General features: G+C 39.1%; 3 protein-coding genes across 4 annotated transcripts; 2 read left to right on the forward strand and 1 right to left on the reverse strand.

The window, feature by feature from the left end:
• Positions 1-1,438: 1,438 nt before the first annotated feature.
• Positions 1,439-8,377, reverse strand: ggt5a (gamma-glutamyltransferase 5a). Its single transcript, XM_055224122.1, has 12 exons — positions 8,202-8,377; positions 7,651-7,778; positions 7,493-7,588; positions 5,767-5,947; positions 5,369-5,529; positions 4,899-5,045; positions 4,521-4,648; positions 3,581-3,762; positions 2,753-2,844; positions 2,110-2,216; positions 1,836-1,946; positions 1,439-1,617 (listed from the first exon to the last, which is right to left on the reverse strand). Exons 1-12 carry the CDS (start codon positions 8,375-8,377, stop codon positions 1,468-1,470), a joined length of 1,659 nt encoding a protein of 552 aa, XP_055080097.1. The 3' UTR covers positions 1,439-1,467.
• Positions 8,378-11,280: 2,903 nt separating this feature from the next.
• On the forward strand, positions 11,281-16,169 carry asphd2 (aspartate beta-hydroxylase domain containing 2). Of its 2 annotated transcripts, none has more exons than XM_033972242.2 (4): positions 11,281-11,601; positions 12,463-13,599; positions 14,176-14,289; positions 14,388-16,169. In XM_033972242.2, exons 2-4 carry the CDS (start codon positions 12,759-12,761, stop codon positions 14,516-14,518), a joined length of 1,086 nt encoding a protein of 361 aa, XP_033828133.1. In that variant the 5' UTR covers positions 11,281-11,601; positions 12,463-12,758; the 3' UTR covers positions 14,519-16,169. The 2 variants fall into 2 exon arrangements, with proteins under 2 accessions (XP_033828133.1, XP_033828134.1); XM_033972243.2 differs by having other exon boundaries at positions 11,312-11,597.
• A 1,701-nt stretch (positions 16,170-17,870) lies between these two features.
• Positions 17,871-26,681, forward strand: cabp1a (calcium binding protein 1a). The gene is made up of 7 exons (XM_033973428.2): positions 17,871-18,767; positions 23,755-23,785; positions 23,875-24,018; positions 24,650-24,759; positions 24,835-24,909; positions 24,986-25,058; positions 25,391-26,681. The coding sequence occupies exons 1-7, from the start codon at positions 18,027-18,029 to the stop codon at positions 25,414-25,416; spliced, it is 1,200 nt and encodes a 399-aa protein (XP_033829319.1). The 5' UTR covers positions 17,871-18,026; the 3' UTR covers positions 25,417-26,681.
• Positions 26,682-26,801: the final 120 nt, after the last annotated feature.

The raw sequence follows: 26,801 nt of genomic DNA on the forward strand, positions 1-26,801 counted from the left end.
ATAGATAGATAGATAGATAGATAGATAGATAGATAGATAGATAGATAGATAGATAGATAGATAGATAGATAGATAGATAGATAGATAGATAGATAGATAGATAGATAGATAGATAGATAGATAGATAGATAGATAGATAGATAGATAGATAGATAGATAGATAGATAGATAGATAGATAGATAGATAGATAGATAGATAGATAGATAGATAGATAGATAGATAGATAGATAGATAGATAGATAGATAGATAGATAGATAGATAGATAGATAGATAGATAGATCAACAGCACAAACACTGGAATGCCATTTGGCCTTGAGAATTATAGCCGGATGGTGACAAAGAGAGGAAAGGTAGTCCACACAGAAGGGGTCTCCCTCCCAGAAGGTACAATAGCAGCCCCATTTGCTTGTGGGTATCCCACAAGCAAATGGCAACCTTGAAGAGGAAACAAGGAAAGCAGCCACGGCCAAATACCTCAGACGAGTAAGGCAAGTCCTAAGGAGTCAGCTTAATGGCAAGAAGAAGACCCAATAAACAACTACGCTCTGCCAGTAATCAGATACCCATAAGGAATCATAATCTGGCCAAAGGAGGTGATACAGACCGCAGATGTTAAGACCCAAAAGCTCCTGACCATGCATGACGGGTTCCATACCAAATCCAGCACCCTGAGACTGTACGTGATCCGTAAGGAAGGAGGCCGAGGACTAGTTAGTGTAAGGATGAAACATCCAAGATCTATAAGTAAATCAAGGACAAGGCCCCAACAGATGACATGCTCAGCGAATGTCTCAGACAGTCATGTGCAGAGGAAGAGGTGCTGGAGGAACCATAATGGAAAGACAAGCCCCTACATGGGATTAACCATCGGAACATAAGTGAAGTGGCTGATATCAAGAAATTCTACCAATGGTTTGAGAACCTGGACTGAAGGACAGCACAGAGGCACTCATCCTGTCTGCACAGGAGCAGGCCTTGAGCACCAGAGCGATAGAGGTTCAGATCTACCACACCAGACAAGACCCAAGGTATAGGCTGTGCACAGTCCAGCACATAACTGCAGAGTGTAAGATGCTGGCAGGAAAAGCATACATATAGTGACATAATCCAGTGGTGGGCATAGTGTACAGAAACATCTGTGCAGAGTACAAACTGGAAACCCTGAGGTCAAGGTGGGAAACACCTCCAAAGGTAGTGGAGAATGATCGAGGCAAGATCCTGTGGGACTTCCAGATACAGACTGACAGAATGGTGATGGTGAACCAACCGGACAATGAGAGAAAATCTCACAAAACTTTTTCCTCATATATCCTGTTTGTCTTGGAGGCGAGGAATGTATGTGACAGGTTGTACAGTACATACGCAAGTTCCTGTTCAAACAGTTTTTTGCAGTTCACTTTAATAAGTCCAGGAAGACTCTGTTACAATCTTGAGTATTTTACAATAATCAAACTCTTTATTCAAGTCAGTATCCAGCTGCTTTTCCCATTTTCCTGGCATCAGACACAGCACAGATACAGTCACCATCCTTCTCCACGGCATTTACCACATTATAAAATGTTGAAATTCGTGGATCATATTTGTGTCCAAATGCAATTAAGCCTTCAATTATTTTCTGGAAACAAAAAATAACATTATAACATTAATGCAGGATTTTGGCATTTTTCAGCTGCAGGACAGACAAAAAAAAAACACAAAATCCTTTGTATACTGCTTATATATATATATAAACATATATACTTTTTTTCCCTCAGAGGGTAAATGATATACTGAACTGTGCTGGCTGTATTCCATTGACTGGATTGCTTATAGACTCATGAAAAATAATATTACCTGATCAAATTCACGCTCAAACTGTGGGTGATTTGCAGAGTTGATAAAAACCACTGGTGATTCTATTGCTTCTTTAAGGCTCTTTCCAAACCAGAGTTCATTCATGAGTGTCTAAATGAAAAGACAGTATTTTACAATCTGCCAAATACAACAGTAGTAATTACACAAGGGGTTTATAGACATGATGTGGGACATTTAGCCTTTTCTGCATGACACTGGGGTGCATTAGTCTGCAGCAGTTTGTCTTCACAGCATTAACGTGATTGGTACGCACCGAGGCTATACCTGTCGTGATCATGGTCCCCCCGGACCCACCAATCACCAGCGTCCTTGATTGGGACTTGAGCACAGCGGGTGAGGCGGAGGAGGGGGGGCGCTCTCCTGACAATGCAACAAAGCCATTACAGACAACGCATGATTAATAATAATAATAATAATGGCTTACACTTGTAATGCACTTTTTCAAAGCCTCTCAAAGCACTACACTATAGTCATTATTCATTCATTTCCACACTTGGTGATGGTAAGCTACTATTGTAGCCACAGCTGCCCTGGGGCAGACTGACAGAAGTGAGGCTGCCAATCTCCGACCACCACCTATCATTTGCACACACACCACTTTCATACTAGGCAATGTGGGTGAAGTGTCTTGCCTAAGGACACAACGACAGAACTTGGTCCGAGCAGGACTCAATCCTCCGACCTTCGGGTTGAGGGACCAACACTCTAACCACTGAGCCTCTGTCGCCCCGAGTTAGAGTAAACATAGAGCACAGAAGAAAATGTACAAAATCACAATCAGAGGCAAGATTTTGAATGGCACAAACCACAAAAGAACATCTAGACTACACAAAGTAGTCTTGAAGAAGCAATTTTCAAAATAGACTATTCACAGCTCTAACAGTATTTAGTGTTACCTGCATGGATTTCTTCAGTTTTTCCACAGAAATCTGCAATCTGATTGTTGAGAATGATTCCAGTTTTTGTAGAGAGGATTTGTGAGCCAAATCTGGAAGAGTGGATTTAAAAAAAAAAAACATTATTTATGAACATTTTGTCCTAAACACAATGCATGTTATCCCTTTGAGCTGGAAATAATATGATATATAATATTTGTATGTAAGTTTCCTCTTCTGGGAGAGAGGAAACTTACATACAATTTACATTTTTTGTCTCATGGAGATGATAATCTGGAATGTTCCACAGTATGGCATGAAACTTATTTTTTTTACTTTTATTTTCTTATCTCTCCACAGATTTGACATGTAACTGGTTATGGTGGCGTTATCTGCTTGTCACTATGAAAATAGTTCATTAAAATACTGCCAGACAAAGGAGGAGCACTTTCATGGAGATAACCAGGTGGTGGACTTGCCAACCAAAAGGTTACATAGTGCTCTTTGTAACTCATCATATGAGTCATAACATGACCAGGTTTATGTTTAAGAGCTCTATAATTATCCACATGGATCTCACATAATGTTCAATGAATTGTTTGCAGATTGCAATGACCAGCTTGGGCCTTTTTAATTGACCCGGTCTATCAGTCACTCATGTAGCATGTAATTTAGAGTGGGGCCATGGAGTTAAGTTTTATGGTGAGTTTGTGGACGTCAATAAATGTAGTGTGTAGTGTAGAACCTGCACCTTTTGTTATAATAAAATAGTAAATTTCTAGAACAAAAATAAAATAAACATGCCATAGCAATAATAGATGTTAAACCAAAACAAAGCATTAAACTGACATGTGGTTGATGGTGCTGGTGATGGAGACCGCAGACCCATCCTCGGCCAGAATGGACATGTGTGTTGTCCCCATAGAGTCCAGATAGGAGGTCAAGTTGTAGTACTGGTCTTCGTGGATCCTGTTACTAATCAAAGTCCTGATGTGATCCGCAAAACTGTCCTGGATAACTGTTCTGGCAATCTGTTGTATGCAAGTCAGAGACTCTTATAAAAAGACCATTATGGAAGCTGTTGTTAAACATTCATGGCACCAAGTCATTTTAGTGTGATTCAAAAGAGGAAATATACTTCAGTGACCTATAACCTCCCATAGCCAAAGTTCTACTATAACTACAACATTTCTACTAGTTCTACTATAATTACAACACTAATAGGTATTCCAACAGCATTGCTGAACAAGTCCACACTTATCCTGAGATCCTAGGTTAAAACTAGATCTTCCATGGACGAGATAACCGTGAGTCAAACCAACAATAATTCAGGGTCGATGTTTAAGCTGCGCTTCCCGGTGAATCTCGCTTGAAAAGCTGAGCTGCCCCTCAACAACTAGGGCTACTCCTCACGCCACAAAACATAAGCCTATTTTAATTGTGGTAAAACACTTTAAATGAATACAATTCATTCCAAAGAGTAATTAAATGTTTTTAGAGTGCATGATATTAATTAAAGTGCATGCTTGAAATCAATAATAAAACATTAAAGGCTATGGCCAATTATCTTCGCCCTATTTGTGTCCATTTGATGAGTGCTGCAGCATTTTAATCCTAACTCTTTCTAGTCTGTGGGAGTACACAACAAATCATTAATTTTATTGTATTTTTTATAAGGTTCTGATAAACCTTGATTGCCAAAATAAGTAAGCTTTAGGTTACCCACATTTCCTTAATGTTATCAGGGGTGTCAGTAATGGATGGGGCACCATTAATCTGTACAACATACTTTGTTTGAAGTGTTAGGATCTTCTATGCGTTTTTTTAGTCCATTGACAAACTTAAAAGCCTCAATATATCGGTGATAGGCCAAAGTCTTTTCCTCTAGTGTTAAAGCTTTGGCATCCCAGTTATAACCTGTAAAAGAAAACATAATTTATCCTTTATACAAATAAAACAATGTTATGTAAGCCATCCGTAAATATGAAGCTCAAACACTGGCAGACAGACTGACACCATGCACAGCCTCGTTGTGCGCTTGAGTGAGCTGAGCATTGAAGTGTAAACAGTTAACATATACAAGTGAAGGCATCAAGTTTTAATGAGGTTCTAACATGATGTAACTGAAGCCGTGTTTATGTTATTATGAGAAAGTGTTCATGCCGACCTTTCAGGATGTTGAGGATCAGGGCAAGGATAGCGCCCCCAGCAGGTGGTGGAGGGACGTACACTTCAAATTCTTGAAAAGGAAAAACCAACGGATCATATAGTGAAGCACTGAATGATGCCAAATCCTGCAGCGTCAGTGTTCCCCCTGAGTTTAAGAAGACAAGATGTTCTGATGAAAAGCAACTATAAACACTATGTTCACAACATCTTTCAATAGCGATGTAACATTATATCATTGAAATCTCAATAAGAGAATGGGTGATGAGTTCCTTTTCCTTGTTCACTGTATATTGTGTAAATCCTTTTCATAAATATTATTGTAGTATGATTCTTACTTCTATTCTTGGCCTTTGCTCAATCAAACATTATAAGCAAAGTTCACCAGATCAGATGAGAATTACAGTGACAGTACATAACTGTATTGTTAGATATGCCACAGGTATCAGATAGATAGAACGTTGCCAGTACCTTCCTCCTGTATGTCGCTGATCAGATCCTCTGCTATCTTCCCAGTGTAAAAGGCCTTGGGACCATGGTTCGCAATTGCCTCTAAAGTATCAGCCAATTTATCAAATTTGACAATGTCACCAGTTTCCAGTGGATTCCCATTTGCATCTGAAAACAGTTTACTAAAAGACATAAAAGATATAAGAAATTTAACATATAGGGAAAACCTTTTTTTCTAGTTGGGATGTAACCATATCCAAATCTTACTGCAACTGTACTGTATAATCATATCATCATATTGATTGTGGATAGGGCTTAATGTTAAATAATTTTTTTTTCTTCATGTTGGCAGCACCCTGATTTTTACCAAACAGTTGTAATAAACAAGACATTAGTCAGACAAGGTATCACTGTCATACTATAATGAAAAATTCTTGTTGATCAATGGGATGTATTTTCCTGTCACTGGGGTAATTGGTAGCCCTTCTCTGGCGAGTTTGATTGTTGGTTGGAACAGAGTGGCCCATGGCAGCTTCCCATACAGTGCGTGAGCCAGTTCATAGCCTCGGATTTCCCCCGGGACCCCAATAAAGTCAGGACCTGAGAGAAAAGAATTGATATGTAAATTCTAATAAGTTTCATGGGCTTTTAACATGGAGCTGTTCACCCTTCCAAGCTATTTCCAGAGGATGTAATCGTCACACAAAATACAGGAACACTTTTTATTGGAGTCTGGCTCTAAATCAAGAGTTTTGGTTGTTTTGATGTTACAGGTGTTTTAGAATGGCAACCATGAGAGAAATATTATCTCTTTGGCCCCCTGACAGTAAAAAGGCATTTAAAATAAGACAGTGCCATTAATCAAAAATTGAATCAAGACATAATCGTCAATGATATTTTTTGGTCTTTGTAATGGAAATAAATAAAAATTTCTCTACAGCCTCTTGTCTTGTTTCTCTACAGTCTCTTGTCAGTAAAAACATGTGGTCTGGAGCAAAGTTTGCACATTGGATGAAACATCTGACTATTTTGTAAATGTAATTGTAATTAGTAAAGGTCAGTATCGTTAATGTTTAATAATTTATATTTTTATTTCTTCTATCCCCAGCCCTAACTGGGATAAAATGTTCATCCCCACCAGGAGACTTCGCTGGTAGCGTGGTTCCTGGGTTCCTACTGGTGCACTGAAAGGCTCATCTTTAAAGGAGGTAAGAGGCACAGTAAGAGAATATACAGGCAGTTACATAAGGATGGATTAAGTGTTACTAATGACTGGCCCCCATGCAACCTGTGAATAGAACACCTCTGGGACATTATGCTTCACCGTAATAAAGCCTGGAAAGGTAAAGGAGGCCATGCAACCCACTATATACAAAGTTCAGTTATTGTGATGAAGTTTCATCACAAACCACTGTGTCTCACTTTGATTTTGGGCTCTTTTTGTATTTAGCCATCTGTAAGCCCTATAAATTAGACCCTCTTCTAAAGACTTTTAAAAGTGTTCCTTCATCTTTTGGGATCTGATCACAGTAAGAAGTAGCCTGTCTGTGTAATCCCTCAGTCGTCCAGGTCTGATACATAGTAAAAGACGAAGTTTAAATCTTTCAACTGGACAAATCGTTGTAAGAGTGAAGATGTTTCTCTGCTCATCCAAGTGGCTTCTTCAGTTGTTCCTTGTGGACACTGCCTTATATCTATCTGAAGGAAGGAGCTAACTATACTGAAACTGTAAACATCTATTGTCTCCATTTTCAGCTGAAACTAAACTACCCCATTCAGCTGAAACTACCCCATTCAGCCCTAATCAGCTCATTAATGGCTGACCAGAACTGAAGAAGTGGCTTGGATGAGCAGCAAAACGTCTTCACTCTTACAACAATTTGTCCAGTTGACAGATTTAAACTTGGTCTTTTGCTAAGTAGCCTACATAACATGATTTGACCGTTCCAATTTTCTGTTTGTTATTTTAGTTAATAGTTTATAAATTTCATTTAGGTTTTGTATTGCATTTGCCTTTCTTCACACTCAAAGCAACTTCAAATATGTTGCATATTGATTTGAGCCCCTTCTATCATGTGCCTATGGCCCGCTCTCACATTCATACACAAGTGATTGAATTGCACAGGGTATTGTAATGAATTATACCTGATAGGAATCGGAATTTCTCAGGACAAGTTTTTAGCAGGTCCGGTTTGACCATCTTTGGAACAGTCTCCCTTGAGACAATGATTTTCACATTACCTACAAAAGGAGGAGAAAACGTATCATACACTTCCACTATGGGCGGAAATAGCAAAAATTACCTGAGCTGTCCATCACGGTGAATATAGCCCCCCCTCCGATGCCCATGCTCTGCGGGTTGACCAGGGAGGTGCAGAGAAGCGCAGCAATGGCGCCATCTACCGCCGAGCCACCTTTCTGCAGCATGTCTCTAGTACACAACAAAAAGACCGGCCGTGGCAATAGGCAAACAATACTACAACTGTTTGAGTGAAGTTACTGTTCTGTGTTGCAGACATACATACAAGAACTATTAGGTTTCCATTTTGTAAGTGAAAAAGAATCCAGTGATTTTCATGACAAATATTGAGCACAAATAGCCTACAGTATTAAGGAAATACAGCAGCCAATTTGAACATTCATATTTTAATTGACAGGTTTAGGCTTTGTATCTGACAAATAGTAAATGCACTTTGCTGAGTGTATAACACACGCTGCTCAAACTTAAACACATTTTTCTCCTGGGAAGTCACAAACGTTGTATCTTCAGCATGTTTCAATTCGTCAGAGAAAGCCTAAAAGTCATTAGATTATCCTCTTTCATCAGTAACTGAGCATTAATTGAAAACCTCACCTTCCAATCTGTGAGCATATCTCCGAGTCTGCGGCAACTGCAGCTTTGGAAAAACTCCCGTGCGGACACCTGGATCTTGAAGAAAACACACTAATCCACACAACGACGCCAACGACGCCCACGAGCATCAGCGCGCAGCACGCGTACAGTAGGCTCTTAGATTTCGGACCAGCCATTATGCAGTTTTCTAACTCCACATATGAATTTAGTTACTTTTAGGCTATAGCCTATCTCACTTTTAACCTGTGATGACTTTTCTTAAAGGTTTCTCAGGTACGAGCCAACCAGCTGCAAGTGCCTGGCCCCGCCCATCACGCGTCTCTGAAAAATAAAATGAAGTTGCAATACCACTTTACACTTCTCTTCAAACAAATGATTACCCATGTCAAAAATAATTAAACAAACATCTAGTCGAATTGTCTAAGTAGCAAATAGGACTGCTGCCTATAAAATAAGATGTAAATTATGGACTTTCCCAGTTTCCATACAAGAAAAGTTTATTAAAGTCTATACTTATATATTATAATATTTTTAGAATGACTGAATATAAATAAGCAACCTTTTTACAATACAATATTGCACTATCAAACAAGTATGAGGGTAGGAAATTAATTGATAATATAATAATAATAATCCTGTAATGCATGGATTATTTTTGCTCACTGGGTTAAAGTGATGAATAGCCACTTTCAGTCTCGTTTTGTATGCAGTGAATATGGATATGAGTCTTAGGCCTCATTGCCACATTGCAAAACATTTCTATACATTGGGTCTACACCAGGGGTGCCCAAACTTTTCTCATTAAGGGCCACATATAAAAACACAGACAAAGCTGAGGTCAATTGAGGGCCATAGACTCCAAATCTGTGTTATTATTACAAGTTAGAGTGAACCACTAGACCTTTATTCATGCTTACATCCTTAATGGGACACATTAAATATTTGATATGGGCATTAAGTAGATTTTCAGAAATGTACAGTAAAAAGTACTGTTTAAGGTAATATGGGCCAATTCACCTGGAAGCTTGAGGGCCAAGAAAAATTGGTCTGAGGGCTGCATTTGGCCCCCGGGCCACAGTTTGGGCATGTCTGGCCTACACAGATTACTTTTTTGGCCTACACAGATTTACTTTTAACTGAAATGTAATAAATTAATTATTAATTTAATTAATGCATTCGGAAAATCATTTGTACAAATGCTGTTGTGTGTGTGTGTGTGTGTGTGTGTGTGTGTGTGTGTGTGTGTGTGTGTGTGTGTGTGTATGTATGTATGTATGTATGTATATATATATATATATATATATATATATATATATATATATATATATATATATATATATATATATATATATATATAGATAGATAGATAGATAGATAGATAGATAGATAGATAGATAGATAGATAGATAGATAGATAGATAGATAGATAGATAGAGAGAGAGAGAGAGAGAGAGAGAGAGAGAGAGAGAGAGAGAGAGAGAGAGAGAGAGAGAGAGAGAGAGAGAGAGAGATAGATAGATAGATAGATAGATAGATAGATAGATAGATAGATAGATAGATAGATAGATAGATAGATAGATAGATAGATAGATAGATAGATAGATAGATAGATAGATAGATAGATAGATAGATAGATAGATAGATAGATAGATAGATAGATAGATAGATAGATAGATAGATAGATAGATAGATAGATAGATAGATAGATAGATAGATAGATAGATATAGATATATAGACATAGACATAGATATATCTCCTAGCCCCTCTACCAAATTTTAGAACAAACAGTGGCCCATGTCTCAAAAAATGTGTCAAAAAGTTTGCCCACCCCTGGTCTAGACGACCGGTCCAGAATCCAGCCGTTTGCACCGCAAAGCATGTTGGGAAATGTATTCCTGGGTGAGCCTCGGTAACTCATCTACACGGAAGGAAGGCTTTTGAGTTTGCCAAGTTTGCAATACCGGAAATAGATTTTCACAATAAAAGGAGCATGTAGCTCAATAGGTTATAGGCCTATTTCCAATAGACTGCAGTAAAGCTTGGCTACGTAGCCTTCCGGGACCAAAAACGTTGTTGTTGTTGTTGTTGTTGTTGTTGTTGCTGTTGTTGTTTTGCAACATCATCTTATATGTATAAAGCTATACAATATGGCACTGTCTAACCCCAGGGCAAACTAGTGGGATGAAGTTTACCAAGTGTGAAGATTGAATGAAGGACTATTGTTTACAACATTCTACAAAATTGTTTAAAAAGGTGATCACATGGTTGAATTCATTGTTTTGATGTGTGATTACAGATGTATTGACGTGTTTTGGTTAATATTTTTAATAATAGGATGAGGAGCTTGGTCACATGGGAGGAACTCAGAGTCGAGACGCTGCTCCTCCACGTCGAGAGGAGCTAGCTGAGGTGACCTAGGCTTCCGTTGCGGATGCCCCCTGGACGCCTCTCTGGGAAGGACCCAGGACACGCTGGAGGGATTATGTCTCTCGGCTGGCTTGGGAACGTCTTGGGGTCCCACCAGAGGAGCTGGAGGACTCTGAAAGTCTGTGCTTACACTGCTGCCCCTTCAACTCGACCCTGGCTAAGTGGAAGAAAATGGATAGATGGATGGATTACTGAGCTTATCCACATGAAATACGAACCTCCTCAAAGTCCAATGTCTTAGCCTATCTGTCAGCATAAATTAACAATTAACACAATTTACAAAACGCAAATATGTGTTCATAATAGCCACAAAATGTGATGCTGATTCTCAAAGATGTCATTGTTGTCACTTGGAGGTTACCTGGCCAGCCAAAACTTTGTAGAAGGGACTGGCTGATCAAACAAAGTTGGAAAGGACTTTAAGCCATAAAATACTAGGCAGCATGAGTTATCCTCAAAGAAGTCATTGTTTTCGGTCAGAAGGAGCCAAAAAAGGCTATAAAAGGCCTTTAAGCTAAAGCATCAATAGCCTACAGCAAGTGATTTTGGTTATTTCTTCAAAAAACAGTCAATCTTCTATAGAGTGGGGCCTCACAGCTCGGTCTACCTGAAACACAAACCTTTATTTTGAAATGTATGTAGATGGTCTGTTGTGCTGTTGTTCATTAACTTGACGCGGGGTTTCCTCTGGTGAAGCTTCAGGAGGCTATTTACAACTATATTTTTGGGAGCCTTTCTGTCGCTACTGTCGGCCACACAAAGGCACGGAGAGAAACACTCGGCATGTCGACGTCCCAACACTAATATACGATGGCTGTCTAAACCGTCTGAACTTCTTTTAATTATGGAAACGCCATATAATATTGCGGGGTGATATCCGCCTGCTGCCGTGTGCACTGCAGTGGTGCGCAGCTTCGTCTGGAGGAACACCTGTGAGCCTCTCTGCTGGCCACAGCCATGAATGTTGAGTAGGTATGGACACAAAAAGCTACTAACTAATGCATCACACACACTGGCGATTTAACACAATGCCTTTAAAGAAACGGGATGCGGGATCACTGCTGTGGAGGCAGCTCATGGGGAGGCTAGTTCTCTGAGTTGCTGCATCTGTGGCTCTTCTGAGAAGCTCTAATCATGGTTAAGATCCAGATGCGTAATGTTGTTAATAAATTGCGCACTGTTTTAAATGGCTGTGATATTGTAATATTTGGGTCTGATAGCCTCAGTCAGTTGGTCCTAAAAGCAGCGATGGAGTGAGGGTGTGGGGGCGTCTTGACGCTGTCAGACAGGATGTAGGGGAGGATCTCTTGGAGCAGGATTACCCGACCATTTTTGGAGAGAGAGAACCATGGAGTTCTCATTACATTGACGCATTGCACTCCCTGCGCCCCAAATCCATTAGAATTATATAATCATTCTCATATATCTGTTTTTCTTGGGCAGCATATGATCACTGAATAGCTACATCCCACCCCCTCCCACCCTTTTGCCATCCCCTGAGGATCCGTATGCAGCTCTGCTGAGCAACCTATGAATGCCAATTATTATTGTGGGAGGTATCACTGTTTACATAATTCAGGCAAAGCTGTGTGTGCAACAATAAGGAGAGGGAATAGATGTGTAAAATGCAGTTATGTCTCAAGACTCAGGATTTGAGTAGGGCAAGGAGAGGGAATGTGTATAAGAATCTGAACAAGCTTGTTTAAGTGCACGCTAAACACATGATGGGTGTCAAATATGAAACTCATGTGTCCATATCATCTTCAGTAAAGACTGAGTTGAGACAGTGTGAATGCACTGTCAGTGACAACAGCATCTTTCTGTCTGTTTCAGATAACCCTGAGGTGCAGTGTCTGTCTGCATTTATCTGAAGGCACAAATGTCGCACAGCCAGAAATCAGGCAAGAAACCTTCCCTGGTCGCAGAGTGCTGAAATGTTTGCAGTGAAGACACCAAGTGTCAGATCAAATCAGCTGACTGTTAAGTGGAGGTGGGGAAAGAGGAGTGCTCTAATACCCTGCACGTGGTTCAAGGCCTGGCTCCTTTACAACCAAGAAAAGACGTGTTAACTGATCCCTCATCAGCACTTTGTGTTTCTGTCACATTCAGCACTTCCACAAAGCAGAGAGATGGAGTGGTCACTGGAGAATGTGAGGGAGATGGTGGCTGGAGGGATGCAGTCTATAAGGGAGTGTGAGATTTGTGCTTTCGCCATAGGCATCTGTGTGCTGCTGCTCTTTATGTGGTACTGTTACAGAGTGGGCCGAGAGCACAGCTCTAGTCCTCTGCGAGGCCGCTATCTTAGTGGATCCAGCCGCATTGGGGGAGTGGTGGGGGGCTTCAGGAGTAAAGGGAAGCACTCCCTGCTGGAGGAGCAGAATGGCTTTGCCTTCTGTCAGTCGTCCGAGTGTTTCCGCTGCACCAGCGCAGGGGAGAGCCTGAACCAGAGGCTGTACCACAGTCTGCAGGAATACGCCAAACGGTACACCTGGTCTGGTATGGGTCGAGTGCACAAAGGTGTGCGGGACCAGGGCAGGTATCTCAATAGCAGACCAACCATCCAGAGACCGGAGGTGTTCTTCCTCCCTGACCTGCCCTCGGCTCCTTTCTTCTCTAGAGAAGTGCAGAGACATGATGTGGAACTGCTGGAGCAGAGCTTCCCCGCCCTCTTGGCTGAATTTGAGAGCATCTATCATCAGCCACCAGCTCGCAGCGGCTCCTCACTCCCTCCAGGATGGAAAGCAAACAACACTCCACGAGGTCAATGGTGGACCTACTATCTGGTGAACCAAGGCACGCCTCTGGTCCTCAATGTTAGAAGGTGCCCTAAGGCATGGAGAGTCCTTGGCCAGCTGCGCACCTTTATTGCTAACAATGTGTTTGGAAACGCCTGCTTTTCTGTACTCACGCCTGGGGCTCTCATCACTGAGCATTATGGTCCAACGAATGTCCGACTGCGCTGCCACCTGGGTAAGACCCATCACTTTGTAGTTAATTGCATTTTATGCAGTCACATCATCTTTGCAGCATTTGTAAATGTCCAAGTAGTAGTAAGCACCATGGTGCATGGTGCACCAAATGAACAGTTGTAGCGGGTTAAAAACTCCAATCATGCATAACAGTATTATCACAGAAAGTCTGAGTAAAGGGAGTAGACAAATTGTCTTTTGATAGGTTGTAATTGGCAGAACAGTTTGTGTTAGAAGCAAGGAAAATGTACAACTGGGTCTGAGCAGCTTCAAAACTGCAACTCTTGGGCCCCCTCCAAGAGTCTGCTGTGGTCCAAAGAAGGTGCAATGGTGAACAGGTAACAGAAAAATACAGATAGGCAGGCAAGTTACTGTTGCATTATTCAACAAACTAATGTCAAAATAAGCCTTTGAAATTATGGCTCATGAGATTGCATAAGATTGATGATATGCTGATTGGTTTATTCATGGTTCCTTATTAAAGGACTACTCGTACCAGAAGTTCAGAAATGAAGCAATGAAGGGTAATAATCTTCATAATGTGCATTTTGCATTTAGGTTTTTGATCTACTTTCAGGCCTGAAAGTTCCCCCATCGTGTGAGCTTGTTGTTGGAGGAGAACCTCAGTGCTGGTCTGAGGGTAGCTGTCTCCTGTTTGACGACTCCTTCCTCCACAGGGCTTTTCATGAGGGTGAGAAGAGAGCATTTATGATTATCTAAAAAAAAAAAAATTCCAGTATGTATTGATACTTTCAAAACATAATTAAATCATTCTATTTATTTATGAAGGAAACCCAGAAGATGGCCCACGTGTGGTTTTTATGGTGGATCTCTGGCACCCGAATGTAGCTGCTGCAGAGAGACAAGCCCTGGACTACATTTTCACCCCGGGACGTTTGGAGGACAGAGAGGGGAAATGAATGAACCATGTCCAGGCCAGACACAGGGCATTTGAGGAAGTGTTTGTATGATTAGGGAGCAATTCTTTTTGTGTCCAGACCAGCTCTTGCATTCACTGTGTACATATATTTTGGCCCATAATCAACATAACTTCCCATTACAGCTGACAAAACATTGGGCCTTGTTTATCTTTATCCTGAGCACTAAAAAGCCAATATCATACACGTTTTATATTGGACCAAGTACAATCATATTAGTAATGGCCATTACTCTGTAATCCCCTTTCTATTATGCTGTGTTGAAAGAGTGCAGGGTACATTTCAAAGCATTGATTCTCATGTTTTTGACAGAATTGGAGTATTGTATTGGATGTTGCCACCAATAACCAAGTCAGTTTAGCATCAGAATTAAGAACTGCTGCTACTTACTTGGTCAAAATATGTTGAGACGCAGGTAGAAAAGAATTATACTAAAAATTAGTAAAAGCTTTACAGCTTTAAGCTTTATGTAGGTATAGTATGTTAATATTCTGTAACAATGATGATGAAGCTAAGGGGGGAAACATCTTCAGTGGCCTGTTTTAGCACTTTGTACAAAGAGGGTGGTACAGTAATGCTTTTGGAATAAATTTGTTTTTGTTTTGTTTTGGTTTTTTGAGTAGACAGCTGTGCTGTGAATGTGGTTTAGCTCGTACATTTAATATCACACTGTGTTTTGCACTTATTCTTTTAAAACTACATTTTAAGGGCTAAAATCCAGCAATTTCTTTTTAGTCTAATTTGCAGTGGCGGTGTGTCAAGCCCATGTTAAAGATAATCATCTGCATGTTTTTTGATAAACTAGGTCCAATGTCCACTTTGAATTCATGAATGTTTACAGACACTGCTAATGTCGCTAACTCCTGCTAGTGTGGTAGACGGTCTTAGTTGAATGGTTAGAAAAGCACATATCAAGGTCACACTGTGTAAGTAAGTCGACCTGTGCTGTAACGTCAGAAAGCCTTTACCAGGTTACTCATGTGATTCGAGTGCGTTCGATATCTGGTTTGTTTTTCTGTACATATGGTGGAGGTCTACATTTGGAGATGATTGTCTCGTTGCTGTAACTATTGTGTTGTCTTGATTTTTCAGGTGAAGTGAATGCTTTTCATTATTCATTGCCACAGAGCCATCTTTGAAAGTCATTTTGATAGAAGACTTTGTAGATTCTGTAAAATGTTTATGAAGTACTATCCCTGTTGTTCTGTGAGGTTTTCTGTTTAAACATTGTATTTCCGCATAGCTATATTTATTACACAGCCACAATACTTAAATCAGCAGCACCTTATGAATATCTGTGCACAAAGGATCAAATTGTTGCAAGTGGATAGTCATTATAGCTTTACTGGTCCATTGCAATTCAACTAATGATCACTTTACTTACTAATGTTTACAAAAGTATTATAATCACAAGTTGTTTACATCATTGGGCGACAAAGGCACTCACATTGAGCTGTCCATAATTGGGTTGGAAATCTTGAATGCTGTTTTAAAGGGTCATTCCCGAAGCACTCGCTTTACATACACATGGTGGGCAACCATTCGGTTTACATTGAAAGCAAGTTGTTAACATATTCCTGTGCAAATTTTGAACAGCATTTCTGTACATTTAATAAATGGTCGACTTATTTAATCAGAGTGAGTACTTTTACTCTTATGACACTATTTTGTCTTTGTTATTTTTAAACTATTATACAGGGAAAGCCCAATGAGAGTACTAGGCTATATATATATATATATATATATATATATATATATATATATATACACACACACATATATATATATATATATATATATATATATATATATATATATATATATATATATATATATATATATATATATATATATATATGGGGGGGGGGGGTGTACGTATTATCACTTCATATTCCCCAATTCTGCAATAAAATCGAATTATAACTTACCACAAAGAACAAGAAAGCTACCGCGATGTAAGGGGTACAACAAGTTATGAAAGGAAACGTCCCACTTTGGTACTGATCATTTCTGGGAGCCTCGCTGAGAAATTGATCTACTGAGTTGTTGTGTTTTTTTTTTAAAGATGCAGTTATCTGGTCTGTCACTTGGAGGCGTAGGTACACAGAAATGTTGTCACACTGTCTCTCCAATTTCTTGCCTCCACGCCAGGGCTTTATAGCATCACTATTTACTCCAGACCTGTAGCACAATTATAAAGCTTTGGTCAGACAAATAAATTAGACACCATCATTTACTTATCCTACAGGTGCACGGCAAATATAAGTTTATTGACACACAAGGCTTAATCCCTTGTCTGGTCAGATTGTGGTCTGCTCTTGTGCATGCTCTCCATCAATAAATCACATGACCCTAACACAGAAATAATTTATCTTCATGGGTTTTTAACATTAGCCTGTCAATGGTGGCAACTGTTTTTCCAAAAGTGCATGTTTCTGCTTTTATGTCGACTTGGAGAAAAAGATTGATTTGTCATTGTGGAGTGAAAGAGAAAAGCACAATGGCATAACATAAAAGCTTTTCAGGGCAGAACAAAACTCTACGGAAAACAGTGGAAAAAACAAACAACAAACAAAAATACATTAGTGGGTTTTGTTTTTTTGTTGTTGTTGTTGTTGTTTTTTACTATTTTGAATATAGATTAGGCCTAACCAATGGAAGAAACACGTGCTCAACATATTTATAAAACTGATGAAAAAAGAGTATCCTATAATTCCCCAAAAAAGAAGGTGTGCCATGTGATAAAAATATATAATAATTCCCCAAATAGAAGGTGATAAAAAAAAAAAATAATAATCCCCCAAATAGAAGGTGTACCATGTGATAAAAATATATGATAATTACCCAAACAGAGGTGTTCCATGTGATAAAAATATATAATAATTACCCAAATAGAAGGTGATAAAAAATATATATAATAATTACCCAAATAGAAGGTGTACCATGTGATAAAAAATATATAATGATTCCCCAAATTGAAGGTGTACCATGTGATAAAAATGTATAATAATTCCCCAAATAGAAGGTGTACCATGTGATAAATATATATATAACATGGGTATAGCTTAAGAGCAACTGAAATTGTAAATATTTATTCCAAAAGTGTAATGGGATATAGGCTACATGTTTGACTATTTGGTAACAGGTCAGGCAAAAGCATGAATTTGTCTAAAAATAGCTAAAGCTTTCTGAAGGGGTATTTTTGGTCGCAGTTGTTTCTGGAGCAAAGTTGGACGGGGCTAGATCTTACTATGGCTCACACCCACGTCACTGCGTTGCTGCCAGGATTCTCATCAATGAAAAAAGGTGACGTGCACTCCGCGGCGACGTGTGAGGAGCCCCCCTGTGCTCCTTGTGCGCGCGCTCCGGAGATCAGGTGGTGAGATGTAGCCCGAACTTAACGCAGGGAGGACAGGGGGAGGACGGCGATGGGAGAGGAAGCGCGAGGGATGTCGACGATCGCGCCACAGAGGTAGAGAAAACCGCAGCAATGAGCTCATCTTTCACTAAATCTGATTCCACCACATCCCTGCTCAAAACATCCACAGCGAAGAGACCGACACACATCCCGCCGGAGAACCGAAGAAGTCTGCCTCAGCATCCGCACCACCACAGACACCGTCCCGCCGCGCTCCACAGCAGCAGCCCAACCGAGCAGGAGTCCCACTGGCCCGCAGAGGGGGACATCACAGCCCGGAGACCCCTTTGTCACCCCTCGCTGACTGAGACTCGGGACAACCACGTTCAAAACAAGTCCCGCCACAATCACGCTCCGGACACGCAGGAGCCCATGGGTGGCGAGTCTGACGTAAAAGAGCGCTCCAGGTCTCACCGTCACCATCACCACCATCATCACCACCATCATCACCGCAGGAAGCATCACAGAGCACCCCTGGATGACCCGCCTCATCCCGCATCACCTGAACAACAACAGCCCGAACCCTCGCGCCGCTGTCACACGCACGCCCCGCGCCATGTGCCCCGAGAACTATCATTGTCTGACTGCCACGACGACAGGGCTCCCCTTTTTGAGCCCGTAGACCGCAAAAGAAACACTGTGATGATGAACGGGGCCCGGGGAGGAGAGCACGGGGTCAGCAGCTCCTCCCCATCCTCGTGTTCCCCGGTGCCACTGTCCAGCAGGTCATCCCGTGGCTCCAGGAGATCCAGCGGTGCCTCGCTCGTGTCCGATTGCCAATTACGCACCATCCTGAGCTCACTTTTTGGACAGGTAAATATTGTTTTAACCGTAACATAGGCCTGTATTCACATAAGGGTGCAATTTTCAAAGCTAGGTATCATCACAAATATCACCAGCAACTCATGTATAGACACTGTTACATAAAAGTTCATTATTATATATATATATATATATATATATATATATATATATATATATATATATATATATATATATATATATATATATATATATATATATATATATATATATATATATATATATATATTCCCCCTATACAGAACAAGTCAGTTCAATATAGCTGTTATCCCCCTTCTGAGCTATTTACAGTGCCTGTGGGTCAACAGTTTTAGATTAGAACATTGCATTGTCTCCCTGTGGGCACTTTATGTAAAACTGTTCCACTTTATGTAAAACCGTTCCAGTTATAGGCCCTTTTGGGTATGACGGAAATGCATTTGCAGAAAAGAGTGCTTCTCATTTAATTGGGAACAGAAAAAAGCAGTATTTGTTTAGAATCAATATGATCAATTTTTGCTAATGTGGCCCAGAATGCAGTCTGCTACATTGTCTTTACCCATTGGGGATTAGGCTTTTTCTTGTGTAAATTGAATAGACTGGGCTATATTGGGATGTCTTAGATCTATTGGAGTGGACAGGTGTGGTAGATGAAACAGTTTTAGTACAAAGAGGTGGGAATCATTGATGTTGTTTAGTCCGAGGTAGGTAATTTTATGCATCTTCCAGTGATGTCTGAAAGAGATCATTTTGATAGAAATAAATGAACTGTCTATTTTGAACCACAAATTATTTACTCATTTCCTGCTTGGTAATCGGAGCTGTTAATTTGCATGATTTGGACAAATATTAGCTGGTTTTGTTGCGTAACATCATAGTGCTTCATTGTTCTTAAGGTTGGTGTGAGGATAAACAATATAGTGTTACTTACACAGGGAGACAGAAAAAGTAAATATTGTCCTTGACCAAAGACAGGCTTCTATAGAGGCAAAGCGGTCATCCAGGGACTTATATAATGAAACATGTTGTAGTATGTTAGACTGGAAATACAGCGTAGCTCTGCACTTGGCTGAAAGAAAACATGGAGGTGGAATAAGATGAATGACAAAAGCTTTATCACTAGACCTAGTTTGAGTGAAAAAAAGAAATATAAAGAAAGCAGGTTTATGATGTCGCAGGTTGTGCTTTGATAGAAATGTTATGAGTTTTTATACCAAAACAATCAAATTAAGGCCATCAAATTAATTGTGCCATAAAGGCTGAAAAATGTGATGGAAAATCAATAGTAAAATCAATGTGCATTTTGCACTGATTTACCGTTTGTTAATTCAAAAATGCTCAAAACAAGACAACATTTAGAACTCAGCCAAAATAATTCAAGAATGGAGTGAGCAGAATTATTTTTGTAGAAGTCAATTTGCATGGATAAATAATGAGCGTTAATAAGTTTAGTTTAATGGAGTTTTTATTGCAATATCAATACATTCAAGACATTGTTAAACTGATTTCCTTTTTTACATTGAATAAATGTGTTTGCTTGCTAAATGGTGGAAAATACAGAATTGTTTTGTAAAATAAGGAAATTATTGCAGTTAGAGTGACTGAGGCTTCCTATTCTCCATTTTCATTGACAGTGTCTTTTGTATCCAAACACAGTGTTGGTTGATTGAAGCAGTGATTTCTTCGTCTGTTGTTCTTGTGTGCTGCTGTGATGCTGCTGGAGGTCAGACTGACCTTGTACGTGCCTCAGAGGGCAGAGACGAGCGGAAGAAACCAGCACACATGCATTAGTCACACGTATAAGGGGAATATGAATGGCCTGTTGATTCAAATAAATTGCATTAGAGTCCTCTCTCTCCAAATTAACCTTCGTCACACATTATGTGTTTGGCCCTGAACCATAATTCACAGGTGCCATGCTGGAGGTAGATGAAGCTGTTGTACAGTTGTATTGGAGGGCTATAGTAATGTATTTACTGTTGCTAACAACTTACTGGGTCTAATAAAAAAGGCATCTAGAGCCAAGTTGAAATCAATAGTCACATTCATTTAGGCTTTTATTGTTCAGTTATTGTGAGAATAGTTTGGCTACAACAGATTCCCCTGCTCCAACACCATTTAGACTTGGGGCTTGCACAAAGTGTACTATCTTGTAACCACCTGACTTGGTATGCCTTGGCCAACAATTCTGATTCTTGTGAGATTACAAACACCATATGTTCTGGCTCACATTGACTTGTTTGTGTCACCAGTGACAGTCAATGGCAGAAGTGTATATTGTGGGCAGGTTTCAAGTCAAGACAATCCCAATTGAAAATCTACATAGCATTGCCTAACTGGCCAAGAACAATTAAGATCCTAAACATGACAGTAAGTCTGCTTTGTTCAGATAATAGGGGTTGGGTCCGTATGACTGACAGCGAATTAAGGCTGGGAATCATCTTCCTTCCCTTTAATAGGCATACATCTCTTTCTGTCGTCTATGTCTCGTCTCTCTCTCTCACTTGTAAATCCTCTCTCTCTCTTTCCTGATCATTTGTACTACGACATTCTCTCCATTCAGGGCAGCCTCTCTAGAACAAACTTTGAGTGTGGTTGAAGTCTAGGTTATCCGCTGTTCTTCATGGGTCTCGCTGTCACCAGAGTCCGGTCTCCTTTCAAAATGCAGGCCACGGTTTTGACAGAAAGAAGGTCTTCATGGTCCATTTTAGTACCTCTTTTTTCTATTGGTATGGGAAACTGTTTACATTCACCTCTTCAGACGGTAAGACATGAGTGCACTTAGCATATAACTAACACTTGTCACACAAAAGAATTAAAAAGTAATGCTCAAAAAACATGCAGAAAGAACTCTTTTATGTGTGTGTGTGTGTGTGTGTGTGGGTGTGTGTGTGCGTGCGTGTGTGTATTATATATATGTGGGGGTGTGTGTGTGTGTTTTATTTAATGTTGAATATTAAAAATAGTAATATTAATAAAAATAAATACAAAATAGTATATCTTGTTTTAAAATTAAAAAAGAGACAACTGACTGCTTTTGTACAAAATTACTTATTTTAGACACACAAAAGTTTGCATGTGCATTAGCAATAAGCATTTGTTGATGATATGCACTACATTTGAATGCAATAGTTTCATTTTATATATATATATATATATATATATATATATATATATATATATATATATATATATATATATATATATATATATATATATTTATATATATTTTTTTTTTTTATTATTTTTTTTTTTTACAAATGAAACAGTTGCAATATCTTGGAGCTGTTGTCATTTGCTGCCTGCGTCTTTGTCTGTCTGTGTGTTTACAGTTCTGGTGACAGTGTATAGGTGTGAGATGCCAGTCTTTGCAATGTGCCGAGTAAACTGTTATGAGCGATGAGTGGAAAGTTGGCAACCTCCTGTTTTATTTGATGCCTTTGCTGTTTCTGCAGCATTTTCATGTTTCAAATACTCAACACAACCACCAGAATCACTTGCATAATAGTTTCACTGAAAAGCATTGGCTTTTTGAATTTATGTAACAAAAGCTCTTGAAAAAGTATAGTTTCTTTGTAGTTAACCTCAGAATAGATTGCCAAAATAGAAGCTTTGTTTAAGTCTTTATGCTTAGGGCATACATTGTTACTTCAATATAACCAAAAGCATTATTTGTATTGTAGGAGGCCATTCCTGTTTCAGAAGTAGTTTGTTCCTTGGTTAATATTAGCAATGTTTATTGTTTTTGAATTAGTAAAATGCATGAATCAGTTCAATCCTAATTAATTTCCACAATATAAGCGCTGACATCTATTTACAGTTAAGACAAACCACTTTCAAAATAGGGTATATATGTGAATGTTGACAGTAAGTAACACCTGCAATTATGTATTTTTATATTTGGTGAAAAGGTTATGTATGCAGTTTCTGGACGTAAAAGTCTCTCTTTATAGACTACGCACCACACTGAACAGATGACATGCGTGCTATAGTAAAACATATCTTGGCAAATAAACATTCTTGAGAAGTAACAGTCCCTGACATCATTCCAAAGAGTACCTATTATTGTATATGACAAAGGCCATAAAATGGGTGTATTTTGGTATTTTTGTCATCCTTTTTTGCTGAATTCATAAAATCCAACTGTCCAAAGTGGCTAATGGTTGCCACTCCACTGGGGCAGCTTGTCATGAGCAGTAGGTAGCTGCCATACTGCTTGGGGACCCATCTCCTAATCTTTAGCCAGGCTTAGTGAGCACTGTCTTAGTAGGAGGATTTTGCTGTGGATGTTTTAGATTGATGGGTGGAAGCAGAGGTCCAGGAGGACATACAAACTCCACACACAGATGCCTCACCCAGCTGGGAAGAAAACCCATGACATTATTGCTGTGTGGCAAGTGTGCTACTCAGCCATCATGATACTTTGCTTGTCAAAATGAATACAGTCAGCTGCAGTTGACTAGTTTGAATATGAAGACCTGCATGGATGGAGTGGCGGCAGAGAAATAAAGATATAGGCAATTCTTGTTGAAGTAGATGCAGCTTTTGTCGTGGTGTTGTTGACTGCTCTTGCCTCTTATACTTTGCATGTCATGGGTTCCAGTCAGACAATTTTGGGCCCAACCTGACGTCACTTCTCTTGTTGTGTTTAGACTTTCCTGTGCTCCTGCTGTTAACCCTTAAGGCTTCTGGGATATGTCTGCCTCTTATTCTGTCCTTTAAAGGTTGTGTTCATCATAAGTAAGTGCCAGAAAAGAGACACAGCCACATTCTTCTGTGAACTTCAAGGTTAAAATTTCCAGCAATCATTGATAGGGATCGGCCTATTTCCTCAAAGTGGTTTTATCATCTTGATGTAAAGTACAGCAGCTATATCTTTTGATTCTATTTTGACCACTGAGCTGCTGTGGGTATGTTTTATAGGCCTATAGATCTGAATACTTTGCAGAGACACACAAAGTCATAAATATTGTAGTAACTTGTGCCTCAATGTTTACAGGACAGAGAGCTGAGGCCAGAAGAAGTAGAGGGTAAGTGTATCTGTATGTCCTTTTATATTGTGATATCAAATAATAATAAGATACTACGCATATCTGTTATTTGTGTTTGGCAATTACAGAGTTAAGAGATGCTTTTAAAGAGTTTGACAAAGATAAGGATGGATTTATCAGCTGTAAAGATTTGGGCAACTGCATGAGGACGATGGGATACATGCCCACAGAAATGGAGCTTATTGAACTGAGCCAACAGATAAACATGAACTGTATGTTGTTGTTTTTTTTCTTTTTCTTCTAGTATTGCTTGTCTCTATGTTAACAGACAATATGTTATCACTATCACAATCTTACTACAAATAAAATCAGTTGCGTTACAATACCCTCAATACAATTTTAGATGATCTATTGTTAGTTTGGTGTGACACGTATGGATATAGTAAACTGTCAATCAGACTGCATATAGGATATATGGATATATATTGTTAGGTTGATAAGTGCATCCAAGGAATGTAACCATTCCTGTTCTTTTCAAGTTAGTTTCAAGCTTTCAAGTTTTGAGGGCAAAAGGAGAAAGAAAGGTTGTGGAGAAATCTGATTATAATCAGATTTTAGTGTGTATGTAAACATAGTCAGTCTCTTAGACATGTGCAACAAAAACTATGTAGGCAAAGCTTTTGTGAAAAAGGGTTCCAAAGCCACTTCACTCTCCCACTTTTAAATTATTAGCAAACACACACACACACACAGTCTCACAAAATACAAATAAAAAAGGGATAACAATCCATAATGCAGTCTGGTATGAAAGAAACAGTGTATAAATAGATTTTACTATAATGATTAACTATTTTTTCCAACCATAAGTTAATCATTCAGAATATTTCATTGTTTTGTCTTCAGTGGGAGGTCATGTTGATTTTGAAGATTTTGTTGAGCTGATGGGTCCCAAACTCCTTGCTGAAACAGCAGATATGATTGGAATAAAAGAATTAAAAGATGCCTTCAGAGAGGTAAGAATTGTGACAATGGTTTTGATTGCACATATCTTTCTCAATGTTTACAGTTTGTTTGTTTTTTCACACAAGTTTGACACAAATGGAGATGGTGCAATAAGCCCTGCTGAGCTCCGGGACGCAATGAGAAAACTCTTAGGGCAGCAGGTGGGACATAGATCGAACATTTATAAATATTGCCTGAAGTTAGAGGTGCTCCAATAACCTGTATATATTTTTCTAGGTCGGCCTAAAAGAGGCTGAAGATATTCTAAGAGACGTGGATTTAAATGGTGATGGACTTGTGGATTTTGAAGGTAAAATTTAACCCCAAAACAGATTTGTTTAAGTATACAAAGGCCAGTTCATATGAAGCTGTTTCTATTAATAATTTAACAGTTGAAAGCATTTTTAAGACAATTATTAGCTATGGTCATTTTAGATACATATAGTATAATTTGTAGCATTAACATGTATTTTGCAGAACACTACTGACAACATATAGGCTATTATGGTGTATCTGCTAAAAATGCCCATGGACATTATAATATAACTTATAACATTTGGTAAAAGTAATTCAATTGTATAATTAAAAAAAAGAAGCTTATATTTTAAACTTAAACAAATTCATTCTTCTTTCCATTCACAGAGTTTGTCCGAATGATGTCGCGCTAGCATCACAAAGACACTAGGGGTTTTGAATGTGAGGTTAACTATACTTGACAAGGACCAACAGAGAATACAGTCAAGTCTCTGAGCCAATGAAGTAACACTGGAAATGAATTCTCACAGTTTTATAGAACAAGAAATCACCTCACCCAAAAAAGTGTTCTTCCTGAAACAATTTGAGTTCAGCCAAGGCTGAACTTCCTGTAGCCGATGATTGTCCATCTTATGTTTTTTGCACTTTATTCCCCACTTAATAACTTCCTGTTGGATAGGTTGTTGGTCAGTGTCCTGTCACTCTAACACAAGTAGAATTGTCAGAAAGTGAATGTAGATTTATGTAGATAAAAGAAGTGCACTGTTATACATTTGACCAAGGAGTCACACAGTAGTGCATTATCTGCATGTTTTTATGTGCTGTATTGGTGCTCCACTGAGAACCATGAGGTAAATGTGTGTCCATTTGTAAGACTTCACTGTGCAGGTCTTGTCTATGATGTAATCACTGTCTGGTACGTCTGTGGGGATTCCCAGTCATCCAGGTCACAAGGCTGTGCCTAATTAATGAGCCAAGCTAATGAAATCTTAATAAAAAAAGGTAAGGTACATTTAAATGAGGAACAAGCTGTATTCCTCAGTGCACACATCTCTGAAAGATGGCTATATGCACATAGTGGTTTTCAAACTTTTCACATTACCAATTGTGGATAACTGGCTTTCCAGGTGAGTGAAACCAAAATTTGAAGTTAAGTTAAAAAGAGCAAAAAGAAAATGCTGGATGACACTAAGCAGGGCCGTCAACAGAATTACGAGGGCTCGGGGAAAGAAGGCTTAGATGGGGCCCTGCTTGTCAGCTGCACTCTAAGTGAACTCCAGATTTGTTATAAGCCTACCCTCAGCGCTATACAACTAGTGAGTTTTAGAAACACTGTCATACACAATTGCCCAATAGCCGGAAGCCATTAGGGTTGATTTGTTTGATTTGATCTGCTGTTTGCTTTTGAAAATATATGGCACAAAGTGAATGTAAAGTCTATGTTGTCAATGTGAAACAGCAGAAACAATGTACATTTCTTACAACACTTAATGTTTTATGGTATATGTAGACCTATGTTTGTTATTGTCAGTGGTTATAGTGGCTATATGCCACTTTTGTCTTGTCAAGAATTATTATGCATGCCAAAGAGATACTTTTACCAACTTGTATGCACATTTTCTTTTCATAAATATTTGCCAACATGACTGTAGAAGATTAAAAGATGTTTACATGGCACCACTTTCTATGGTGGTGAAAATTATAATAAACGGTATATGATAATGATGACAATGATAAAAACTGTTTCCATTATAGTCATTTCCATTATAGTCAATACCATGATTTAGAAGAAGGAAAG

Source organism: Periophthalmus magnuspinnatus, chromosome 9 (genome assembly GCF_009829125.3).
Source record: "Periophthalmus magnuspinnatus isolate fPerMag1 chromosome 9, fPerMag1.2.pri, whole genome shotgun sequence".
Classification (NCBI taxonomy): Eukaryota; Metazoa; Chordata; class Actinopteri; order Gobiiformes; family Gobiidae; genus Periophthalmus; species Periophthalmus magnuspinnatus.

Excerpts from the sequence above, each read along its gene's own strand:
- ggt5a (XM_055224122.1), bottom strand. The coding sequence starts at position 8,377 with ATGGCTGGTCCGAAATCTAAGAGCCTACTGTACGCGTGCTGCGCGCTG. Across the intron at positions 5,530-5,766 it reads AACAAGAATTTTTCATTATA|TAAACTGTTTTCAGATGCAA; the intron begins GTATGACAGTGA and ends TATGTCTTTTAG. Across the intron at positions 3,763-4,520 it reads ATCCTAACACTTCAAACAAA|ATTGCCAGAACAGTTATCCA; the intron begins GTATGTTGTACA and ends TGCATACAACAG.
- cabp1a (XM_033973428.2), top strand. The coding sequence starts at position 18,027 with ATGAGCTCATCTTTCACTAAATCTGATTCCACCACATCCCTGCTCAAA. Across the intron at positions 23,786-23,874 it reads GAGGCCAGAAGAAGTAGAGG|AGTTAAGAGATGCTTTTAAA; the intron begins GTAAGTGTATCT and ends TGGCAATTACAG. Across the intron at positions 24,910-24,985 it reads GAAAACTCTTAGGGCAGCAG|GTCGGCCTAAAAGAGGCTGA; the intron begins GTGGGACATAGA and ends ATATTTTTCTAG.
- asphd2 (XM_033972242.2), top strand. The coding sequence starts at position 12,759 with ATGGAGTGGTCACTGGAGAATGTGAGGGAGATGGTGGCTGGAGGGATG. Across the intron at positions 13,600-14,175 it reads CCGACTGCGCTGCCACCTGG|GCCTGAAAGTTCCCCCATCG; the intron begins GTAAGACCCATC and ends ATCTACTTTCAG. Across the intron at positions 14,290-14,387 it reads CCACAGGGCTTTTCATGAGG|GAAACCCAGAAGATGGCCCA; the intron begins GTGAGAAGAGAG and ends TTATTTATGAAG.